This window comes from Epinephelus moara, chromosome 3 (assembly GCF_006386435.1).
Source record: "Epinephelus moara isolate mb chromosome 3, YSFRI_EMoa_1.0, whole genome shotgun sequence".
Classification (NCBI taxonomy): domain Eukaryota; kingdom Metazoa; phylum Chordata; class Actinopteri; order Perciformes; family Serranidae; genus Epinephelus; species Epinephelus moara.
The window spans coordinates 20,835,879-20,857,563 of NC_065508.1; the positions used below are offsets into that span (position 1 = coordinate 20,835,879).

The following is a 21,685-nucleotide window of genomic DNA, read 5'->3' on the forward strand; positions in this document are numbered from 1 at the left end:
TTTTTCACTCTGAATCTAAATAATAATAAAATAAAAAAATAATAATAATATATATTAAAAATGTTAGGGGAGGATCCTCCATACCTCCTGGCAGTCCTCATATCCTAGAGATGCCCCTTTTTACACCTGAACTAAGCAGGACTGGTCATCTGGATTTACCTCTTGGCAAAGAGGAGTGGTGACAGCACACATTAAAGGCTGAAAACAGGCAATTAAATGAAAAATGAACACATGAATTTGCCTTTACCTGTGCTTATTTTTTTTTTTAAAGTTTATTCATTTTATTTGATAAATATTGTAGATGTTTGATTACCAACTGGCCCCTGGCCTCCTGTCATGTTGCAAAAGTAGCCCCTGGGCAAAACAAGTCAAGTATCCCCGGGCTAGGAGGTAAGCAACCTGAAGAACTAGCCTTGAATTTGCAAGATAAGCTTGCAGAAATTGCCTTAAGACTTAAGACTCTGAAGAACCAGCCAGAGAAATGGGGGGAAGAAAATCCAGAGGGAGGCTGACTTCCTGTAAAATGGCTCCTAGGGTTCAGGAGCAGGGTGAGAGGTCGTGGCAAGTGAACTGTTTTCACTCACAGACTCACAGCTGAGTCATCACATCTCAACTGGGACAAGTCGTTTTGACTGTAATCTTCTTTCCAGTATCCAGAGTTATTGATTTTCCAAACAGACCTTCTTGGTGCACATGTCTGTTTTAACATTTTTATATTTGAACCTGGTGTTCTGCCTGCTCTAAACTGCTGTTACCCAGTGAACTATGTGACCTGTAATTAGAATCAGCCGCACCAGCGGCACATTAGCTGGTCTCAGCTCCACATCCAAGGCTCTCAGCAGATCAATACAGAGACAATGGCCAGAGAGAAGGAGACAGAACTCTGTAACACTCAGTGATGTGAGAAAGAGAGAAGCTGTGTGTTTGAGGAAGTGGCTTTTGCCTGAAGATACGGAAGAAAGAAATGAAGAGAAAGAAGCGGCACTCTCCCAGTGAAGCTCAGACAGAAACAGTCTATGTAGTCATCAAGGAAGTGGCTGGATAGCGTTTTGTTGTGAGGGAAGGGGCGGGTGTAGAGGGAGGGCAGACCTCATCGACCGAGGTGGAACAGTGATACACACACACACACACACACACACACACACACACAGAGTACACACACTCACACCAGGAAGCCCGGCAGAGGAAGGGGGGTGGGGTTGTGTAGGCGGGGTCCTCTCTCTTTCTCTCTCGGTGTCCAGACGACTTGCTCTGAAGGGAAAACACTGATGTGTCCGGACAGGCCCTGAAGAAGGGAATCAGAGGCAGAAAGAGGAGAGGAGGAGGAGGAGAAAGAAAGAAAAAGAAAGAGAGAATCATGGAGGAAGAAGAGGAGGAGGTGCTGTGCTACTTGGACAGTGTGCTGGAGGAGGAGGAGGTGTTTGAATATGGAGATGGGGAGCTGGATCCCATCACTCCGACACATAGACAGTTCAAGGTGAGACAGCTGGATGCAGGGGAATACACACACTCATACACACATATGGACACACTTACGCAAGTCTGACCTGCTGACTGGGCTTGAAAGCTTGACTATATATAGCAAAGTGTGTAGTCTTGCTGATGTTTTGGCGTGATGTGGCGTCACTTTGTGCCGCTATGTGTGCCTATGAGCCATCTGGGCTGCAAGACTGTGTATGTGTGTGTGTGTGTGTGTGTGTGTGTGTGTGTGACAGCCATTGATGTGTCAGCGTGGCCTGATGAGGCAGCGACTACAGAGCACATGTCTCCTTACTCTGCTGCTTTTTAAAGACGGCTGGTCTGTTTCTAAGAGTAACTTCTGTCTGTGAAGCAGTGTGTGTTTGTGAGTGTGTGAGTGTGTGTACTCCTCCCAGATGAACTGACAAATAGCAGAGCTGTCTGCGTCGTTCCCAGTCACTCTTGATATCAGCTCCTTTATCACACACAATGAGAGCAGAGGGCACAACAAAAAGCATGTAGTTTTTTTTCTTCTCCGTATTAAAAACGTAAGTGAGACACACAGGAGCAGGTTGCCATGGAAAAATCCTTTCACCGCTCATGTATTTCTCATCTTGCCCTCTCCCGCCACACAGTAGCTCTTTGTACAGCTGAGGGAAAATATTCCCACTGTCGGAAAAAATAGTTTTCCTGTTTCTTTTTTCACCCTAATGTGACATGTTTGTCACGGAGGTAGTAAGACTTACAAGTCATCAACATGTACTCGTTTACTTTTACTACAAAATGCATGCGTATAGTTGTGGGTCAGTGTGACGACACAGATCTGGCATCATACCTCAGACCTCAAAGAAGCTAAGAAATCTTGTAAGAAATAGCTCAGGGGTGTAATTTCGATAGTAAGTACAATGACACTTGTCTGGAGATGTGGACATGTGGTTCGTGGTGCTTAAAATAAATGGTGAGCTGTAGCCGTACTTGCATATCAAAGAGTCTCAAGAGTGTGACTCATTTCTGGTGCCGCTTTTGTTTGGTGTTTGAGTTAGAGGGAACGTTTTCTCTCAGTTTCTTTCAAGGAATGCCAGCATTAAAGCAGACTCAAACTCTGCTGAATACATGGGCTGTCGAAATCCTTCATTAACTGAAGGTGTTGATGTGAATGCAGCCTGATAGATTTTGAAAGACGTCCCTCATTGAAATCTCTCCACAGTTGGATTGAAAGAGATTAGTTGTCACTTCTGGCTCTTTTTATCATTCGCTTTAGATTTAGTCACTATTCCGTCGGACGTTCACCAAATTACTTACACAGACAGATTTCTAATGTTGGAATAATATCAGAGAGAGAGTTTTGATAGAATTGTGGCGTGCGCCCGTGATCTTGATCGTTTGGTTTAAGTTGGTCTTTTTCTCGTCTTGATGTCTTGATGTGAGGTTCAATGAACACTGTCAACAACCAGTAGCTTCGCTCTCTCCAGCACCAAACAGGAAGCAGCATGCCTGGTGGACAGTAAACATGGAGGGCACTCCAGTGAGGTGCAAGAACATGAACAAGTCTTGGTTCTCTTGTACTGTGGAAAAGGAGGAGAAACTGGCTGGAGGTGTGGAGTTAACAAGAGTCAATGTTTAACCATAGACTGTATAAATTAATGAATGTAGCTACTGTGATGTCGCCCTTTGGTTTATGGATGAGTGTGGCATTTTGGCTGTTTTGGAACCAGAAGTGACCATATTTGGGCAAAAGGCTGGCTCTATGGAGGAACTTAGAAGCTGAGGACACTATCTGCAGATAGTTTGTCCCCCAAAGCAGACCATAAGTAATTTTGCATAACTTTACAGCCCAGTTTTTACATAACTCACCCGTTAAGATTTTGTTAAGTCTTAAACACGTTTATTTCCGCTGTAAAGTAAAGTTATTAATAACTTTTCATTTTTAATAGCAGTTACAACAACAAACAAGATGACAACAACCAAAATGATATGACAAACGGACAAACAGACAAACAACTGAACAAATGAACTAACAAAAAAGGAGGTGGGGGAGTACAGAGTATGACAGAGATTCAATTATACAGTCTGTTTAAGTTTTCTCAAAACACGATCTGATAAAGTTCCAGGGACTGTCAAATTCATCAGGCATAGCATCACATCATCTTGAAGAGTTAGAGCAGCCTTGTTGCCTTGTTGTCAAAGATAGCAGAACACAACAGCTTATACATTGTTGAGACTGTACCTCTCTTGCCAGCAGCCCTCATTAATTGGTCTTCCAAGTCTCTCTTGTTCCCTATGTCCATACCCTTAGAAAGCAATGACTCCAAAACAGATTTAATTTGCAGGTAAGATAAAAATTCTGAATCTCTCAGCCCAAACTTTTTTAACCAACCATTTTTAAACACCTGCCCCACCTGTTTTATGTCATGTTGCTGTCATATACTATTTTTAAGGACTTTACCTCCTGCAGTGAATAAGAGATTGCTCCATAGTGGACATGATCGTAAAGAAATTCCACTAAAACCTAAAGTAAAGTTGAGCATTTTTAACATGAGGGTTTATGGGGATTGACTCACCCCTGGTTCCAGCCTTAAGTGGCCATTAGAGGAGCTGCAGTTTTTGCAACTATGCGTTGGCTTCATTTTTCAGCGTCAGAGGTTGCTCCTTGTGTTAAATTCGGCGTGTATCTGATCCACCAACCAGCACTTACTTTAGTGAGAAATCTTATTTTTGAAACGGTTCATCTCTCACTCCCACTGTCTCCTTTCACTAAAATAACACAGCCAACCACTTGCTGGTAGCGAGTTGAGACAACAAGTTTGTATGCAAATACTGTGTATCTTTTTTTGCGGGCACATGAGGAATTGTCATATTTCTGAAAGGGATTTTAGCGTAATATTTTTCACCAGGAGCAGGACTGGAAATAATCTCAAAAGGAATCTGGTTGTAGTCTTGTAAATAGTGACCCTGCATGATCCTCAGTCTTTGCAAAATCTTTCAGTGTGAGACTTAAAACTCACACTGTCTGTAGATGTGAGAGGGTGCCAGACTTTAGTCTTTTAAAAGTCTTCCTGTGTATGGTTGGCGTTACTTGACAGAAACAATCACAGGGAGATTAAGCATCAATGCTGCCATCATCATACGTGTGGAAATGCATGTTGATAAACAGGTGCACATGTAACATTTAAGAGTTATAACAGGTGGCAAAAAAATTAGGCAGCACATAGATATTTCTCATTTCTCTCGCTCGTTTCTGCTAAATCTCTGCTGTCCTCCAGTGAACGGATGCTTACTAAACCTGTAATTAAGACATGTAAAGTGTTTATTGGCACACAGTGTATACGCTGTACATGGTTATACAGCACATCTCCAGTCTTGAGGGATAACATCAGTGTCAGAAGGTGGATGTTGTCGTGATTGGGTTAAACAATGAGGTCATGGCTCCTTCCTTGTCTTATCAGGCAGGGCTGGTGTGCTGATATCATTGTAAGGATCTGCTCGTGTTAATAATTAATCTTCCTCTCTGCCCTCATGCTCGTTCTTTGGCCTCCCTCAAAGTACATATGACACTTCAACACTGCTTTCACCACAGTTCTCCGCTGTGTTGCCTTTTTTGTGTGCATGGACGTGTGTGTGAATGACAGCATGAGCAGGTGTTTTGTTCGGGAAAGCTGCTGATTTACTGTTAATCTATATGCTGTTTTATTATGGAGGAATATTTAAATGAGGATTGTTCGTGTTGATTTCACGCATTTTGAGTGTTTTGGTCAACACATTGTTTGATATGTTTTATAAATAAAGTGGCTTGACCTTACTTGTTAAGATTATATTAACACCACTGTGGGTTTTTACCATTTACACTACAGTGTGAATTGCGTGGCAGGCGTTAATATATCTTTATGAATAATATACTCTGTATATGAAGAATGAAGCATCGTTATCATTCTCACACCATCACATAGTGTGAACTATATAAACTCAATGGCTTGCTGACTAGATTAGATGGTGCAAGTGATGAGAGTGAGTCTGTGTGTTGATCTGCAAAGCACACAGTTTGTATTAGGGTTGTCTCAAGTGTTGACTCCAAAACAGAGTAAATCCCCACAGACCTCCATGTTGAAATGTCCAACGTCACAGCAGAGATAAACATGTTCACAGCCTGGTACAAAAAAAAAAAAAAAACGGTTTTGGTCTTTATAGCTAAGCCCCAAAGTTACGCATATTCAAGAGTGTGGCCGCTTTGAGTTTGTGTCCTCTGCTTCTCAGTTACATCCGACCCTTGCTGCTCTACAGCGCCAACCTCTCATCCAAATATGGTCACCTCTGGCTCCAAAAACAAAGATGGTGACAGCCAACATGCTTAACGTGAGGCTTTAAAACGGGAGTCCACAAACCAATGGGTGCTTGGGATTTGACTTTTTTGTCCACCTGCCACTGTGGCTAGTGAGTTCCAAAACATTCATTCCAATCTGTAACAACTTTATCCAAGTCCACGATTGAAAAGAGCAGGGAGAAGAAAAATCTTTATCTCTACCTGTCTGTGCGTTCTCTATTTAAACAACATAAATACCTTTTAAAGCACTTGTACACACAAAGGTAAACATCGCTCATTGAAGGTGGAGTCAGTTTCTGGACAAAGATGGATGATATTTGCACCCAGCACAAACAAATGGGCCCCTCCCGTCAGTGCTCCTTCAGAAGCTCCTTGTTAACATCCCTCTGTTCCCACTCTCCTTTTTCTTCATACAACCGTGGCCTTTCCCATGTCCTGTGTACAAGCACATCACAATTGTGTTGTGTGGCTCAGTCCGAGCCACTTTGTTTGTTTCCCATTTACAACCCAGGACTGTGTGTGAACACCAGGTTTTTTTCTTCAGGGCTCACACAGGACAAACCGCTTTGCGCAGCGGTTAGCACGAGCATGCCATGTACAAAGGCAACGTCACCGAATAAACAAGTGGAGGTCTGAAAGGAGATATTAACTGAACTTGACAAAAGCATATTGAATCAGGATTGTTGACTTCACGTTTAAAGTCATGCTGTCCAGTCATTTTGTCTCTTTACATTTTCTTAAATTGAATAAGCGTCGATAACATGTGAAATTACTTGCCAGAGAATTTCACAGTTTGACCGGGGCGGCTGTGTCAGGAGGTGGAGCGGGTCATCCACTAATTGGAGGGCAGGAGGTTTGATCCCCGGTTCCTCCAGTCCGCATGCCAAAGTATCCTTGGGCAAGATACCGAACCCCAAATTGCTCCCGATGGCTGTTCCATCAGTGTGTGAGTGGTCACTGAGTAGCAGGTGGCACCTTGAATGGTAGCGTCAGCCACCAGTGTGTGAATGTATGTGTGAATGGGTGAATGTGACATGTAGTGTGAAAGCGCTTTGACACCTTTGATTTTATATAAATCATGTGAGATTTATAGTTATATCCAAAGTACAGTAGATGAATAACAGGCATGTCGGACAGATGAATTGAATGCCTAAAGGTGTTTACTGAAGTGAGTCTGACTGTCTCATCCTCCAGTATCCCGTATTTCACTGCCTTCTGCCCAGTGCATGCTGGGATGACGGGATAATGCAGAATACCAACAGCAAGACTGTGAAGAACCTCACCTCAGTCTAACCTCTGTCGCTCACTGCTTGCAGCTGTATTTCTCACCTTTTCTTCTTTGAAGTATTCTCACTCAGACTAGTGTTCTCCTCAGGACAGGGATAAAAGTATTAGTGCGTCTTGTTTTGCTGTCACTCGGTGTTCCCCAAACATGGCTAGGGAAGTGACTTCCCTGATATTGAATCAAAATGCAGCGGCTGCCTGGAAGTACTGTATGAGGAGTAAGTGTTTCCCACAGAGGAAGTAAGCCATTTACATGTTTTAAGATCTGCCTAGATTCCCAATAAACAGATGCCGCTCATTCCTACAAACTCTGGATGTGTGTGTATTAGTCTCAGGTTTACCTAATGTGGTAACTGCAGTGGCATCATGCAGGAAACGAGCGTGAGTCACCGTTCTGTGATGTGGTGTTGGTTAGAAATGTGAAATGTATAACTACATGTATGTTTTATCCTGCAGGGGGACATAGAGAAAGGACTGGAGATGAAGAAACTGGTGCTGTCCGGATTCTTGGCCAGCGAGGAGATCTACATTAACCAGCTGGAGGCCCTGCTACTGGTGAGATGCACGCACACACACACACACACACACACGCACACACACACACACACACACACACACACACACACACACTGCACAAAGCACATCACAAAACACACAACACCACGTGTTAACATAATACAGCTGGAGTGAAGAAAATGTCTCTCTCTGACACTGACTGACAGATTCACTTCTTTTTGAGGGCAAAAAAACCCCAGTGTGTTAAAGGGACAGTTCACCAAAAAATCAAAATTGCGCATTTTTGCTCTTACCACTAGTGCTATTCATCACTAGGTTTTTTTTGGTGTGATTTGCCCGGGTGTTGGAGATATCGGCTGTAAAGATGTCTGTCTTCTCTTGAGTATAATGGAGCTAGATGGCACTTGGCTTGTGGTGCTCAAAGAGCCAAAAATAAATACATTTGCTTTCCAGAAATCATGACCCAGTTACTCAAGATAATCCACAGACCTTCTTGTGAGCAGTTTCATGTAGGAACTATTTTCTTTCTACTCGGGATGCACTGATTTATCGGCTGGACATCTGTATGTGATGATGTTCACCTTGTTGACTGCCATCGGCCTTCCTGCAAATAATATGACTTTCACTGATGGCGGTGGACGATGTTTTTCTGTTGTGTCACAGCAATTTTGTGCAGGCTAAAAAGCAGGGCTCGAGGCTAACAGCGTCCTGTCATCCTGGGGACAATAGAAAACATTTTGGGAATGGACAGAGATCTCGCCTGGGATGCTGTCGGGACTAAATGGAATAAACTCACCACTGATGCATCAGGGGGCGCCCCCTATTGTTTCCCTGATAATGTGACATTGTTAACAACAAATCTGTGTTAATATCAGCAGGAGGAGAGCTAGTTAACGTTAGCTGTTAGCTGTTAGCAATCGGTAGCAGGAACTGGTTGCACTGAATTAAATTTTGACATGTTCAAGCTCTCTTCAGTAAAAAATAAGTATTGGGTGAAGGTAAATTATAATGTTCTTATGAGGTGTTCAAATGTACTACAATACAGTTGTTGAAAGGACGACTCTGTTGATGTTTTCACTGCAATATAAAATTTATTTTGAATGGCTTAAAAGTTTTTCATATGAAATAAGGTTTTTTTTTAGAGGTTTTATTGAAAGGTATTGTAATGAAGGACTTTCTTTTTTTCCCTGGCACAAAAAGGGGGGATAAATAACATCAAAAACATTATAAGCAACAGCCAAACATTAGTATCAGCTATTGGCCATATTGTTATTTTAAACATTGGTATCAGTGTTGGTCCAGAATTTCACAATCCGTGCATCCCTACTTCCTGCTCAACCACACCTGCCAATTGTATCACAGTGCAGATGGAAGCATACATCTACTGCTTGGTCAGCTAGCATCACTGAGCTAGCTAACGTTACAGCTCAGCCGAGGAGGACGCCATTAATGTTTACGGTTTGCGGGTGTGGTTCAGTAGATAGAAAATAGTTCCCATGTGAAACTGCTCACATCAAGGCCTGTGGATTACCTTGAGTAACTGGGTCATGATTTCTGGAAAGAGACATTGCTGTTGAGTTTTTCAATTTTTTTCTTTATGCTTTTCCATAAGCTGAGTGCCACCTAGTTCCTTTATATTGGAGAGAAGGCAGACATCTCTACGGCTGATATCTCCAACACTAGGCTGATCTATGTAGATTGATATATGATACGACAGCTAAGAGGAAAAATATGTATTTATGATTTTGGGGTGAAATGTCCCTTTAAGACTCTGGCAGCAGCATGCATGTTGCAGTGCTGCTGCCGTGTGAGCTGGTGCAGGCCTGTGTGAACTGTCAGAACTCTATTAGTGGTTAATGGTCACACTGACCACAGTCACAGCAGCCTCCTGCAACACTTGCTGAACATGCTTCCCCATGCTAAGCCATTATATCATATCCTGCCGCTCTCGGCCACATGCTTCACTTTGACCAACACGTTGTCAGTTAAACAACAAACTGTAGAATTGAACATGGACAGTCACACAACAGGAAAAAAAAAAGACATCGTCAGAAGTGTGGTAAACAAAAGATTGCAGCAATACTAGCAGAAATCTGGTCTGTCTCTCAGTTCCTTCTCTTTGAGCCCTCAGTGACAACACAACAAGTCATTGTACAACTCGCACAATGACGAGTTAGTTCCTGTCCACCTCCACTTCCTCTGTCATTGAGAGAAACACAGAGTGTATTTACAATTTAGTTTTTGCTTTGTTGCATTTTTTATGTTTGGTAGGTTATGAAATTAAAGGCAGACCAGGACTTGTAAACAAAAGTAGGTCATGTGTTTGATTGTGTTTTGGTAACCCTCTGTGTCAGCTCTCGGTGTTACAGATTATGGTGGTGAATTTGACAAAATCTAGGGAGAATGTTGACTATATCTGACTCCAGCAGTTGCTTATACTTGGATCTATTGGTATAGCAGCAGGTGTTAACACCTGAAAAAGGCTTTTGACAAGTCCATTGTATTCAGCTTGTTGGTTCAGACAAAAAAACTCCTGACAAACCGCCTCACTGTGCTTCAAAGAGACAGGGGAGAAATTGAATTCCTCTCACCTGCCAAACACCCCAAATTAAAGGGGTAATTGTAGATGTAGCAGGTGATTCACGAGATGCAGACACTGACTAAGCTAGACTATACTAAACTCAACATCACTAGAAAAGTTTCTTTCTGGGAACAAAACTTTTAAGGTGAGATATCAGCAAAAACTTTACAGGCTACAGAAAGGCCCTCTTCTCTTATTTCCTGTCCTCCTGGCTCATCATGTATTGACACAACTAATCGTGTGTGAAACTTGTCTGGTCAGCTACTACAGCAGCGTGTTGATGCCACGCCAGCAAAGAAAACTGATCAGTATCAGGTAACATGAAAAGTGTCTTGTTATGACAAGATGTTTTTCACATTTTTACAAGATACTTAACATATTGTCATCATGTGAAACTTATTTTTGGATGAAGAAACAGTGCTGGAGAACAGCTATGGCCCATCTGTACGACGTGATTAAGTACTGCTTCATGCTCGGGTTGAGACATGGCAAGATTTTGCTGTTATTGAGCATGGTGGATGATACTGTGATATGTATGCATACTGTAGACCCACACTAAGAGGGATTTTTACAATATTCTGTCAGAATCAGCAGGGAGAGGCGCATCCAGAAACTTTAACAAAGCTTTAACAGAGAATTGTTCAGAAGATCATTTCGGTGAATAAATGCATGCAAAAATAAAAATAAAAAGTTTCTTTTTGTAACTTGAACACATCTTGTTATAACAATATTTTGAAAAAATGTGAAAAACAGGATTTTTTTTTTCATGTTATTACCTGATACTGAGCTTTTTCATTAATACACTGCTGTGAACAATAGATCAGATGACAGTGATATGACTATGGGCTACAAGGTTTGAAGACATGCTGAGTATCAGTTTGTTCAGGTGCTCCTGCTTTCACTTACAGTATCAGTATACAGTTTCTTTCCCTGGGCCAAAACTCCACTTAACTCCAGAAAGTATTGAATGACCCCTTACACACATTGTGATGTCCGTCTTTTGAGAGCAGACCTAATGGTTCATGTGCAATAATTACATTCATTATGGTGCAATAATTGCATTTAATTTAGTGCAATACATACTTCTATTCTAGTGCAGACTTACTGTATAGTCATGTATTTTTACCTGTCGTCTGTGGATGTTTGTTTGCTGAAGTTGATTTTGTGTTTGCAGTGTCTTCCTGTGTCTTTTATTGCACTGACCAGGAGCAGCACTTCTAATTTCATTGTATACCACACAGTGACAATAAAAGCTTTCTATTTTGTTCTACATCAATGATACCACACACAAAATACTCTATAAATGTGTGACTAGTTGTATTTGTGCAGCCTCCATAATCACGTGACGCTGTTCTGTAATGTAAATGGAGATCTGTCGTAACACTGTTGTCAGACCTGATGAGGGCTTTTGAGCTTTGTGTTCTGCCTCCATACAACCACTGTTATCAGCGCAGGACTGAGTCATCATCAGCCTGAGAGAATTTTGGCTTCCATGACGTGAGAGCGTTTTTGTTTTCACTGTAATTCAGGGTCTCCCCCCTGCCATGTCCTCTCTCCGCACATATCTATGATTAGCTGAGTAGGCGTACAATCTGAGTGGTCAGAGACTGCACTGCAGGGAAGAGAGTCACCCAATTGCAGAGCAGAGAGGCTAAGATTACACGCTTATCACTGGGTGACGCATAGCAAGATCAGAAACTGATTTTATTTTCAGGCAGTGGCCCGATTAGGCCGCTGATTAAGTGCCAATTAACTGCCTCAAAATTATACTTGCTGTCAAAGCCTGCTTTTAAAATAGACACGACTTCAACCCATTTTTTCAGAACTTTAAGCCACAGTTGAAACAAACATGATATGTGTATTGGAAAACAATTATACCATACTGTTATAAAGCTTATGATATTAACAAGAAGAAACATTAACATTAAAGTTTAGGTGTGATGCCTCGGTTTCCACTTCTTCATATATGTACTGGTCCTTGGTTGTGTTCACTGACTCTGTCCGTTCTCTCTGTCTCTGATCATCCAGCCCATGCGTCCCTTAAAAGCCACGGCCACAACCTCGCAGCCCGTCCTGACCATCCAGCAGGTAGAGACCATCTTTTACAAAATCCAGGACATTTTTGAGATCCACAAGGAGTTCTACGACGCCCTCTTACCCAACATCCAGCAGTGGGACGAGAAGGTCACCGTGGGACATTTGTTCCAGAAGCTGGTGAGTGTGATGTGGGCTCAGGAACTACAGTGTGTGGGCCTTTCTTTTATCCCGCTCCATCATTTGCAGGGTACATGTAAACGGGTGTCAGCGGGAGAATTGTCAAACACTATTTGTACTCAGTGAATCACTCGTCTAAATTACACTGTGCGTGCGTAAGCGTGTGTGTGTGCGCCCCCATGTCTGAGGTCTGAGTGCATTAGCAGAAACGTTGCAGCCTCCGATCTATAACAGCGTCATGTTTGCACTGGATTATGTTGCTTAAACAGGCGCTCTCAGTACATAATATAACAACATCATCATGTTATGTGTGTGGATGTGTCTGTGTGTGGAATTAGCAAGGCTCCAGCTTCGGCTCGTCTCAAAGTCAGCCCCTCTGTGTTACATCATTGCATTGTCAGATTTGCAGTGGATAATGTAATTTGAATGCTTCTCTGCACATAACATACTGTAACAGCGTGTGTGTGTGTCTCTTTTAGATACTCATTACATGTGATTGGCGTACTGTAGATGGGCTGATGCAACATACTGTAATAGAGACTTTTAGCTGAGATGTAAGAAATTGGACTTCTTTTAGGAAAAGTAAATCCTCATAGAAATTTAATTTACAGTGTAATGCTTCCATTCAGTGTGTAAAAGCCCGAGGCAGCCATCAGTAGAAACTCTTAACTCTTTTTGAATGTCATTTGGTACCGAGAGCCGTAGTGTAGCTGGTATGATTGGAGTCAATAAACCCTGGCACACTGTGTCCTGTTAGTTCACCCCGTTTACCCACTGTGGGCGGGCAGTAACAGAATATTGTGGTTTATAATTTTCCAGGACTGGAACGAGACAGACTAACAAACTGTCTATTCAGAGAAGTGGCAGTGAACCACTGTAAGCCCTTTTACCTGACAGTAACAACAGGGTTTGGTTCTACGGTCGGGAGCTTCAGAATACCTCAGAGAACAAATAATGATTTAAGTCACTTTTATTATGCTCATAATTTTCATAGTGTTGAGGTTGTTATTATTATTTTTGCCATCCTGCTGTTCAAATTATTACTCTGACTTTTACAGCCTCATCTTGTGATAGGATTTTTAAAGATAATGGACAATAAAATCGTCATTACTTTGCCTAGCACCATTCCAGGGCAATACATATCGAGTGCCATGGATTTAATGTTAAAATATGAATTAACCAGCTGGTTGAAAAACATAACTGTTATTATAATTTACACAGAAACTCCTTAAGGGGATAGTTCAGATTTTTTCTGGGGTGATATGATAGGGAATAGGGATGCACCGATATGGATTCTTTCAACCGATGCAATATCCGATAATTATAATGTATCTCACATACACACAGCCAGAGAGAGGGACATGCTCCAAACTGGGTTGCCAGGTAACAATTCAAACCATCGTTATCTCTAGCATCACTTGGCCAGCGCTTATTAATAAGTTTATCAACAGAGCTTTTAAAAGCCTTGTGTTGGATGTTAGCCGCTGCTGCTAATCGGCTCATGCTAACACTCTGGAGAGGGTTCTTCAGTGCTGTGTCTAACTTGTTTGACAGCTGCAATCAAAGATCAGACCCTCGGCGCAATCCTGTTGTCTTCCTCTAGAACTGTGAACAATGTCCACACCACAACTTGTATTGCCCTCGTATGCTGCAGTTGTTGTTGTTCTTCTTCTTGTGTGTTTATTGGCCACTCACAAACCAAGTTCAAAGGTACATGTACCGCCACCCACTGTGTCGGGTGTGTAGATGCTGCCCATGTTAAGTCAGTGAAGCAGTCTGGCTTTGGGTTGTTGGAATATTTATCGGCTATAATTTTAATTATCGGAATAATGCATAATAATAAAAATAAAAATGTCCCATTATCGCCCTATAATTTATCGGCCTGATAATGAATTGTTAATTTATGACCACTGTAGCAGGGCCCATGCTCACAGGTGCTGATTGGCACCTGATTGTCAGCACCTGCGGGTACCAGAAGCTCAAAACAAGAGTCAACAGCAAAAAAAAAAAGAAAAGCTGTATGGCATTGGCAGAGAAGATTTGGCAAATTTTACATGCGCAACCCACACACTCAGCTCTGCTGCTCATCTCATAAATGCATGTTCCTTACAAATGTGGCACCATTTAAAAGGGAAGTAAACAGGCTTTCCAACAGTATAAGATTTATTGCCAAGAAGCATTGTTACAACAAAGAAATAATCTACCAAACACAAATTTCCTTACTTTTTGTGCTTAGTTTATATTGTACATCCGTGGTACTTATCCATAGTCTGTGTAATAACTACGGTAGATGGCTTTCAGCACGCCCTCAGTTTGGAGTATGATATCAATTTAAGTGTACGCCAGATTGAGAATATTTTTACCACTTCACCTTGCTGCCCCTTTCCTTTGACATTATATTTATTCAACCGTAGAACTTACGCACTCCTACGTGTCAGTGCCGCATAGCTGCGCACTGTATACCGCAGATCAGCTGTTAGGGTCAGACTTTCAGCAGTTTGTAAAGGAGATAGTAATAAGTTCTACGGCTGAGAGAATGTAGTGCCAACGGAAAGGGCTGTCCGACGAGGTAAAGCAATAAAAGCATTCTCAATATAAAATCAACTTCAACTGATATTCAGATATTCCACTTCCTGTCTCTAAACTGGGGGCGTGCTGATCACCAGCAGTATGTAATACACCGGCTGTGGATAAGTACCTCATACAACCACACTTCAAAAATCCAAACTACCCCTTTAAGTTTCCTCTGTTTTAAAAGAAATGGTACAGCTAATATCAAACCATTGTATTGTCAAAGGACAGAAGTATAGAAATAGGCAACTTGCTTTACACTCATAGGGTTGTCAGAATTATTTACGCAGCTTTACAAACCTTTAAATTGTGTGACAATGACCAGATAAATGTGATTAACTGATGTTGGATCAGTGATTAATTATGTCCCTTGTTCAGCTTGCACCACGTTTTTGGATCTGAGGAGACGTAATTTATTCTCGCTAATGAGCTGTGAGTTAATCAGATGTCCCATTATGAGAGATCCTGGGACATTTTGCCAAGTCATGAGCACACTGTTGTTTTGACTAGAGCATACCAATGAGTGTCATGCCAGCTCAGGCAGAAAAACTCGTCAGAACCAGGATTTCTATTTTAGTCTTTTAAAAAAGAGAAGTTAGTGTATGAAGTTGTTAAATGTTTCTGGCTCTACTGGCCTGGGATTTATTGTGTGTTTCTGTGAGATAGCATCTGTAAGTTTCACAAATTTGAATAGAGAGTTCATGTCTGTGCAGTAGACAAGATGTCAGCACACAGTAGACTGAAAGTCTGATCTTTTTATGAGCTTACAGTATCTGATCATATATATTTCTGGACTGAATCAAGGTTTTCTTTTCTTTTTTTTTCATCATAAGGTTGAATGTAAAGCGACATTTAGATGCATCTGTTCTGCTCACTCACCCCCCAACTCAACCACAGACTCTCACCGGCCTGTTTCAGTTCGACAGATGTATAAATATCACAGCTCAGCTTGAATAACTCAGTAAATTTCATGCCGGCGTTATGAGGAACCTGATGAGGATGTCTGTCTCATTCTGATATGAAACTGCGCTCTCAACCATGTTGACATCTTTCGCTTTCGGTTTTCAACATCTCACTGAGGGTTTCAGGTACACTTTGTCGTCTTATAAAATCATGCTAGCCAGGGCTGTAATTAGCAGTAACCCACTGTGACTAAAAGTTTGCAACTTCCAGTTTGTACATTGGGTATTTAAGACAATAGATTAAATAGTCTGAAGGTGAAGGTGGACAAGTTCCGAGCGAGAAACTGATGGAAAGGACTTCCTGTAGCCATGTTTCTCACTTAAGCACTCAATGGAATCTGGTTCAAGACAAGCCAAGTAGCTGAATCTGTAACTTATAGCTATAGTACAACCCCAAGCTTCCATAAGTGGGTCAAAATCACTACTGCAGATTAGGGTTGCAACTGATGACTATTTTCACTGTCGATTAATTTGTCAATTGTTTTCTTGATTAATCCATCAGTTGTTTGGTCTATGGAATGGTAAAAAATGGAAAATGGTCGATCACCTTTTCCCAAAGGCCAAGATCCATCCATCCATCCATCCATCCATCCATCCATTTTCAATTGCTTATCTGAAGCCAGGTCGCGGGCTTTCCAGCTCCTCCTTGGGGATCCCAAGGCGTTCCCAGGCCAGATGAGATATGTAATCCCTCTAGCATGTTCTAGGTCGACCCCGGGCCTTCTACCAGTGGGACGTTCCCAAGATAACGTCCTCAAATGTCTTGTTTTGTCCACAACCCAAAGATGTTCAGTTTACTGTCATAGATGAGTGAAGAAACCAGAAAAATTTCACATTTAAGAAGCTGGAACCAGAAATGTTTTTCCCTAAAAAATTACTTAGACTGATTTATCGACTATAAATTAGTTGGCTATTTAATGTTTAAAAGAACAAACAGCTATCCAGAGCAGGCTGTCAAACTTTTATGCTTTTTTTGGAATCTTGTGAAATGTCTCTTTGGCGCGATTGATGCGTACGGAAAGTTAGCATTGAAGGTCTAGTCAGATTCTTAGTGTTGTCACTTATTCTTTGTGGTAATATTTCCTTTTTTAAATCATAATTTTATTAGTTCGGGACTGTGTTTTGCACAGGGCTGCACATTATATATATATATATATATATATATATATATATATATATATTTTTTTTTTTTTTTAACGTCATCCGGATATCAACATGCACATGCATTGTGAAAGAATGGGATATTGCAGTTTGAACATAGTAACAACATATTAAATTACATTTTGTCTGTAGTATTTTGACTGATAAACGCCATGCAGTTAACTCTGGGCAATCAGAAAGAGCCTGGCTGTTAGGCATCATCTGATTGGGCAGAATCTGCACACATGAGTGAGGTTTATTGGACTAGTGCTGTCGTACTGCAGGAGAAGAGTGTGACAAGATCAGTGTAGACAAAAGTACAGATGCCAGAGAGTAACTGGTGCCTAAAAACATAATAGCATGTCTGCTGTCTGGCATTATTTTTGATACAAGAGAGATGACATGGCACAAGAGTCAAGAACTGGGTACACTTTATGTTTATTTATTATTCAACAAGGTTAATGAATATTTTCCTCATATCATGCAGCCCTTGTTCTGTATAAATAAAATTCGTTGGTTTTGTACAGCTCTTACATGTGAAGATTGATTGGCATTGCTACATGAGCTTATATTTAGTAGCAGAGAAACTGAGCAGATCTCTCATGTAGAAATTTAATCCTTTTTAGTAGTTTAAGTACTTCCTCTCACCCCCCTCCCCTCCTCTCTGTGGACCCCAGGAGTCGCACCACCAAGTGACACCTATTAGTGTACTCATCAGCGCCCATCTGTGCTGCATATATGTGCGTACATGAGCATGTCATGTGGCAGCTAAACATTTAGTCAGAGTGGCAGTGTGAGAGTACAGATGGCACTGTAATTAGCCGGTCTACTCCCTACTGCTCCTTGTCGGCAGCACGGAGGCCACTGAAGTAACACAGAGGGACAGAGTTACAGAAAACAGGCAGACGGGGAATAAAAGCCAGCCACCATTCCAACTTTTCTCACCTTTTCCAGACAAGAAGGGGGCTCAGCTGCAGCCCGTGGCTGCCAGGATTGCATTTGACCGACCACATTATCAAAGTCCCTGGAGGCATTCCAGTTGACTTTGATAATTTCGTAAGTGGGAAGGGTTTAATCTCACTACAGTCATGGTTTTGAAGAGATTTTAGGCTAATAAGAACAGATTTTACACACATTTCTGAAGACATACATTCATTTTCTGGCACCAACTATAACTGTAATCCGTGTATTATGTTACACTGGTAAACGGATTACTGCATCCCCATTATAACCTACTATTGGCACGGGCTCTATGGAAGGCAATGTGGCCACCACTTTGTTCCAGACTGAAATATCTCAGCATCTACTGGACTGATTGCTATGAAATTATATTCAGAAATGTATGGTCACAAGGAAATGAAGCTGACTGACTTTGGTGATCCCCTGACCATCGTCAAGTTTCACAATAGGTTGATATGGTTGGCATTTAGTGAAATATCTCAACAAATATTGAATAAATTGCCATGACATTTGGTGCAGGCTTTCACAGTCCCCTCAGGATGAATAATAATAACTTTGGTAATCCCACAGGTTCAGGTTACTTTATATGTACCCGTATGTAGATTTTGTCTGCAGTAGATGCAGCAGGCAACATAGACAATAGACACAGACATGATAAAAGAACAAGGATCCATGAATCACTAAAATAAAATAGTTGTTAATCTGAGTGATGGCTGCTGGAACAAGGTTTTTGTTTTTCCTACCACTTTTTTCTTGGGACTATAAACTGTGCAAAGGGTGGGTGCCCTCATTTAAAATTGAGCTAGTTATCTGCTGTAACTGCCTGGTGTACAGGGACGCTGGGTTAAGCTGTGACCTACCAATCAGCCTACCAGACCATATGACAATTTGACTCAGAGAGTTATTTAAAGGTAGGCTTTCAAAGGCATGATAGAATAAGGTCATCATGGTTTCGTCAATGCAGTACCAGGACTGTTTCCTCAAACAAAACAGCTTGCTTCAAAGTTCAGTTTTGAGTCAATAATAATATTTCAAAGACTGGACACATTGCACTGTCTGACTCTTAAGGGATATGATGATCACTTGTGTGGGCATGTCTTCAAAAATCAATTATCATGTCTTTGGTTTGAGATATGTTATGTTTTAATTGAAGACTTAACCTTTCATGAAAATTTAAATTTGTCATACTCTGGTCCATGACCTAAACAACATTCCCATCATCCTCAACTGTGCTTTGTCTCTAGCAAATGTTAGGATGCTAACATGCTGAACTAAGATGTTGAAAGTGGTTAACATATCTGCTTCACATTTGCATTTTAGCATTGTTATTGTAAGCATACTAAAATGCTGACGTTAGCTTTTAGCTCAAATCATTGCAGTGCCTAAAAATAGCCTTACAGAGATGCTAACATGGCTGTAGACTCTTAGTCTAGTTCAGTTTTTGTCCTCAGGATTCAAACGTCTGCTGTTTAGTCTATTTATTGGGATGTCAGAATGTTGCATGGTATTTACTTCAGCCCATTTTGTTGTAAGGTTGGTGATAGAGGGTGATATGGGAGTGGATTTTTACTCATGTCCCATCCCACGACCACAAAAAAACTCCTGTCCCATCCCAATTTCATGTTTGTCAGCAGGATCACAGAAAAACTGCTGGCTGAATTTCCATGAAACTTGGTGTAATGGTGTAGCATGGGCTAAGAAAGAACCTATTAAATTTTGGAGGGGATCCAAATCACAGGGCGTATACATACAGTATTTTTCACTTTTATCAACATTGTGAAATGAGGCATTTAGCCTTGGCGGAGGTCTGTGCTCTCAGATTGCTCTCCTAGTTTCACTTTGATTTAAAGTTTGGATTTATTTATGAATTATGCCCAGTCGCTGGCCTCATTTGTGAGTGAGAATTGTGGTAGAATCTCCCTGGTTTGATCGTTCTTCACAGGTGTTAATCACATGACATGAGCACGACTGACTGAAGTTTGAGTGTTTAAGATAAAGGGGGAACAGTGTATTAAAGTAACAGGAACTTTGGCAAACAGTGTGCTGCACATACAATATTTGATTGTGAAATTGATTGTATACTGGGATTAGTTAGTGAAGTCAAGCATGTGCAGAATACAGATATTGCTAAATTGCTAATTGCTGATGCCTTATAATGAGTGTCTAAACAGAGTTAGGCATTTTCTGCAACAATACATAAATGATCAAAACAGTTTGGCCTGCAGCGTTCTGCCATCTAACATATCAAGGAGTACGTAAGCCATCTATCAGCATTTTCATCGGCTTGAAAGTGTCTATTTCTAGTCAAGACTCTTTCTGTCTCCTACCCTCCTTTTTTTCCATCCCTCTTCATCTCCTCCTTCCCACCTCCACTTTCAGACACAAGCTGTTGTTTTCCCATCTGCCACTTTGACCTGTGATCGTGTTGTTTGAAGTGTAGGCGCTATGTTCAGAGCATCGCTCAAAGCCCTGCGTCGCAGTGACGGACAGAGTTGGAGAGGTTTCATACCGGTCACACGCCGTGTCCAAGCAACATGATAAACTGGTCAAAATAACTTGATCACGTCATTGTGCTTGATTTGTTCTTTCCAGCCAAGCTGCCAAGTCAAAAATGTCTATCTTTGGAAATGTGATCACACATGGTGGTTTCTCCCTTCCATCCAAGGTTTTGGTTTGAAGTCTCCAATTATGATGAGATGATAAACAGACCGTGACACTTGTTTGGCTGAGTTCTTGTCTGTGCAAGTCTTTATGTGACTAAATGTTTGTCAGGATTGGGCTAAGATGGCCAAATCACAAAATACACATCAAAATAACTTGGCTATGTTTTATTTTCTCCATCATCCGTTTCCTATGAAGAATATATTGATTTACAGTTTGTATCATATGAGGCTGGATGCTTCCTCCATGTCTCCTCTCTTGTGCCCGACTCTCCACTTCATGCTCTGAGGGGAAGTGGAAGGAGAGGAAAAGAAAATAGGAGTTGGGGGGGTGTTAAGGACAAAAGTAACAAGTCTTACTCATTCACTCTATTCAGCCGAATCCAATCTCATTGCTTTAATAGGGTGCAGTCAGCTCTTCAGCCCAGCCATTCAAGCATAGCTGTAGCAGGATGCATATTCATGCACTGCTGGTCTGCAGCTTGTGTTACAATGCACATACAGTGCAGCAGAGAGCTGCTGTTAATGAAAGGGAGCCACCAGTGGAGTGGCATGATGGGAATGTGATTAGCCTGTGTGCATGGCTACACTGTATGTGTGTACCAGTGTGTGTGTGTGTGTGTGTGTGTGTGTGTGTGTGTGTGTGGGGGGGGGGGGGGGGGGGGGGGATAATTTCATGTATGCTGATAGAGCAGAAGTGGGACTGCAGCAGTCTTTTCAACCCTCCACTTCAGGCTAAATTCTGATGGGAATAGAAATTAATTCATTTGCCAGAGCTCTATATGAATTTTAATCTCATTGTGCGACAGTACGTATGTAAGGAAGTATGGAAGTGATATTTCAAGGTGAATGCAAGTTGTGCTCTCTTCACTGGTTTACCGCCATGACAGACTTGTGTTGAAATACTAAATCTAATAGACAGTAAACCAGCCAGCTAGCTATAACTAAAATACGTTGCATGGATCTGGCGTTGGTTGCTTTGTAATGTTAGTTGATAAAGTGATTTAAGACCAGCCCCTGG

The 21,685-nt window shown here is 41.5% G+C and overlaps 1 protein-coding gene across 1 annotated transcript in view; it reads left to right on the forward strand.

The window, feature by feature from the left end:
• The first annotated feature begins 1,223 nt into the window (after nucleotides 1-1,223).
• Nucleotides 1,224-21,685, forward strand: part of abr (ABR activator of RhoGEF and GTPase) — a 119,500-nt gene continuing 99,038 nt past the window's right edge. The window contains exons 1-3 of the mRNA XM_050040247.1: nucleotides 1,224-1,477; nucleotides 7,517-7,615; nucleotides 12,186-12,371. Coding sequence (XP_049896204.1) covers nucleotides 1,358-1,477; nucleotides 7,517-7,615; nucleotides 12,186-12,371 — 405 coding nt within the window. The 5' untranslated portion in view covers nucleotides 1,224-1,357. The remainder of the gene's footprint in view (nucleotides 1,478-7,516; nucleotides 7,616-12,185; nucleotides 12,372-21,685) is intronic.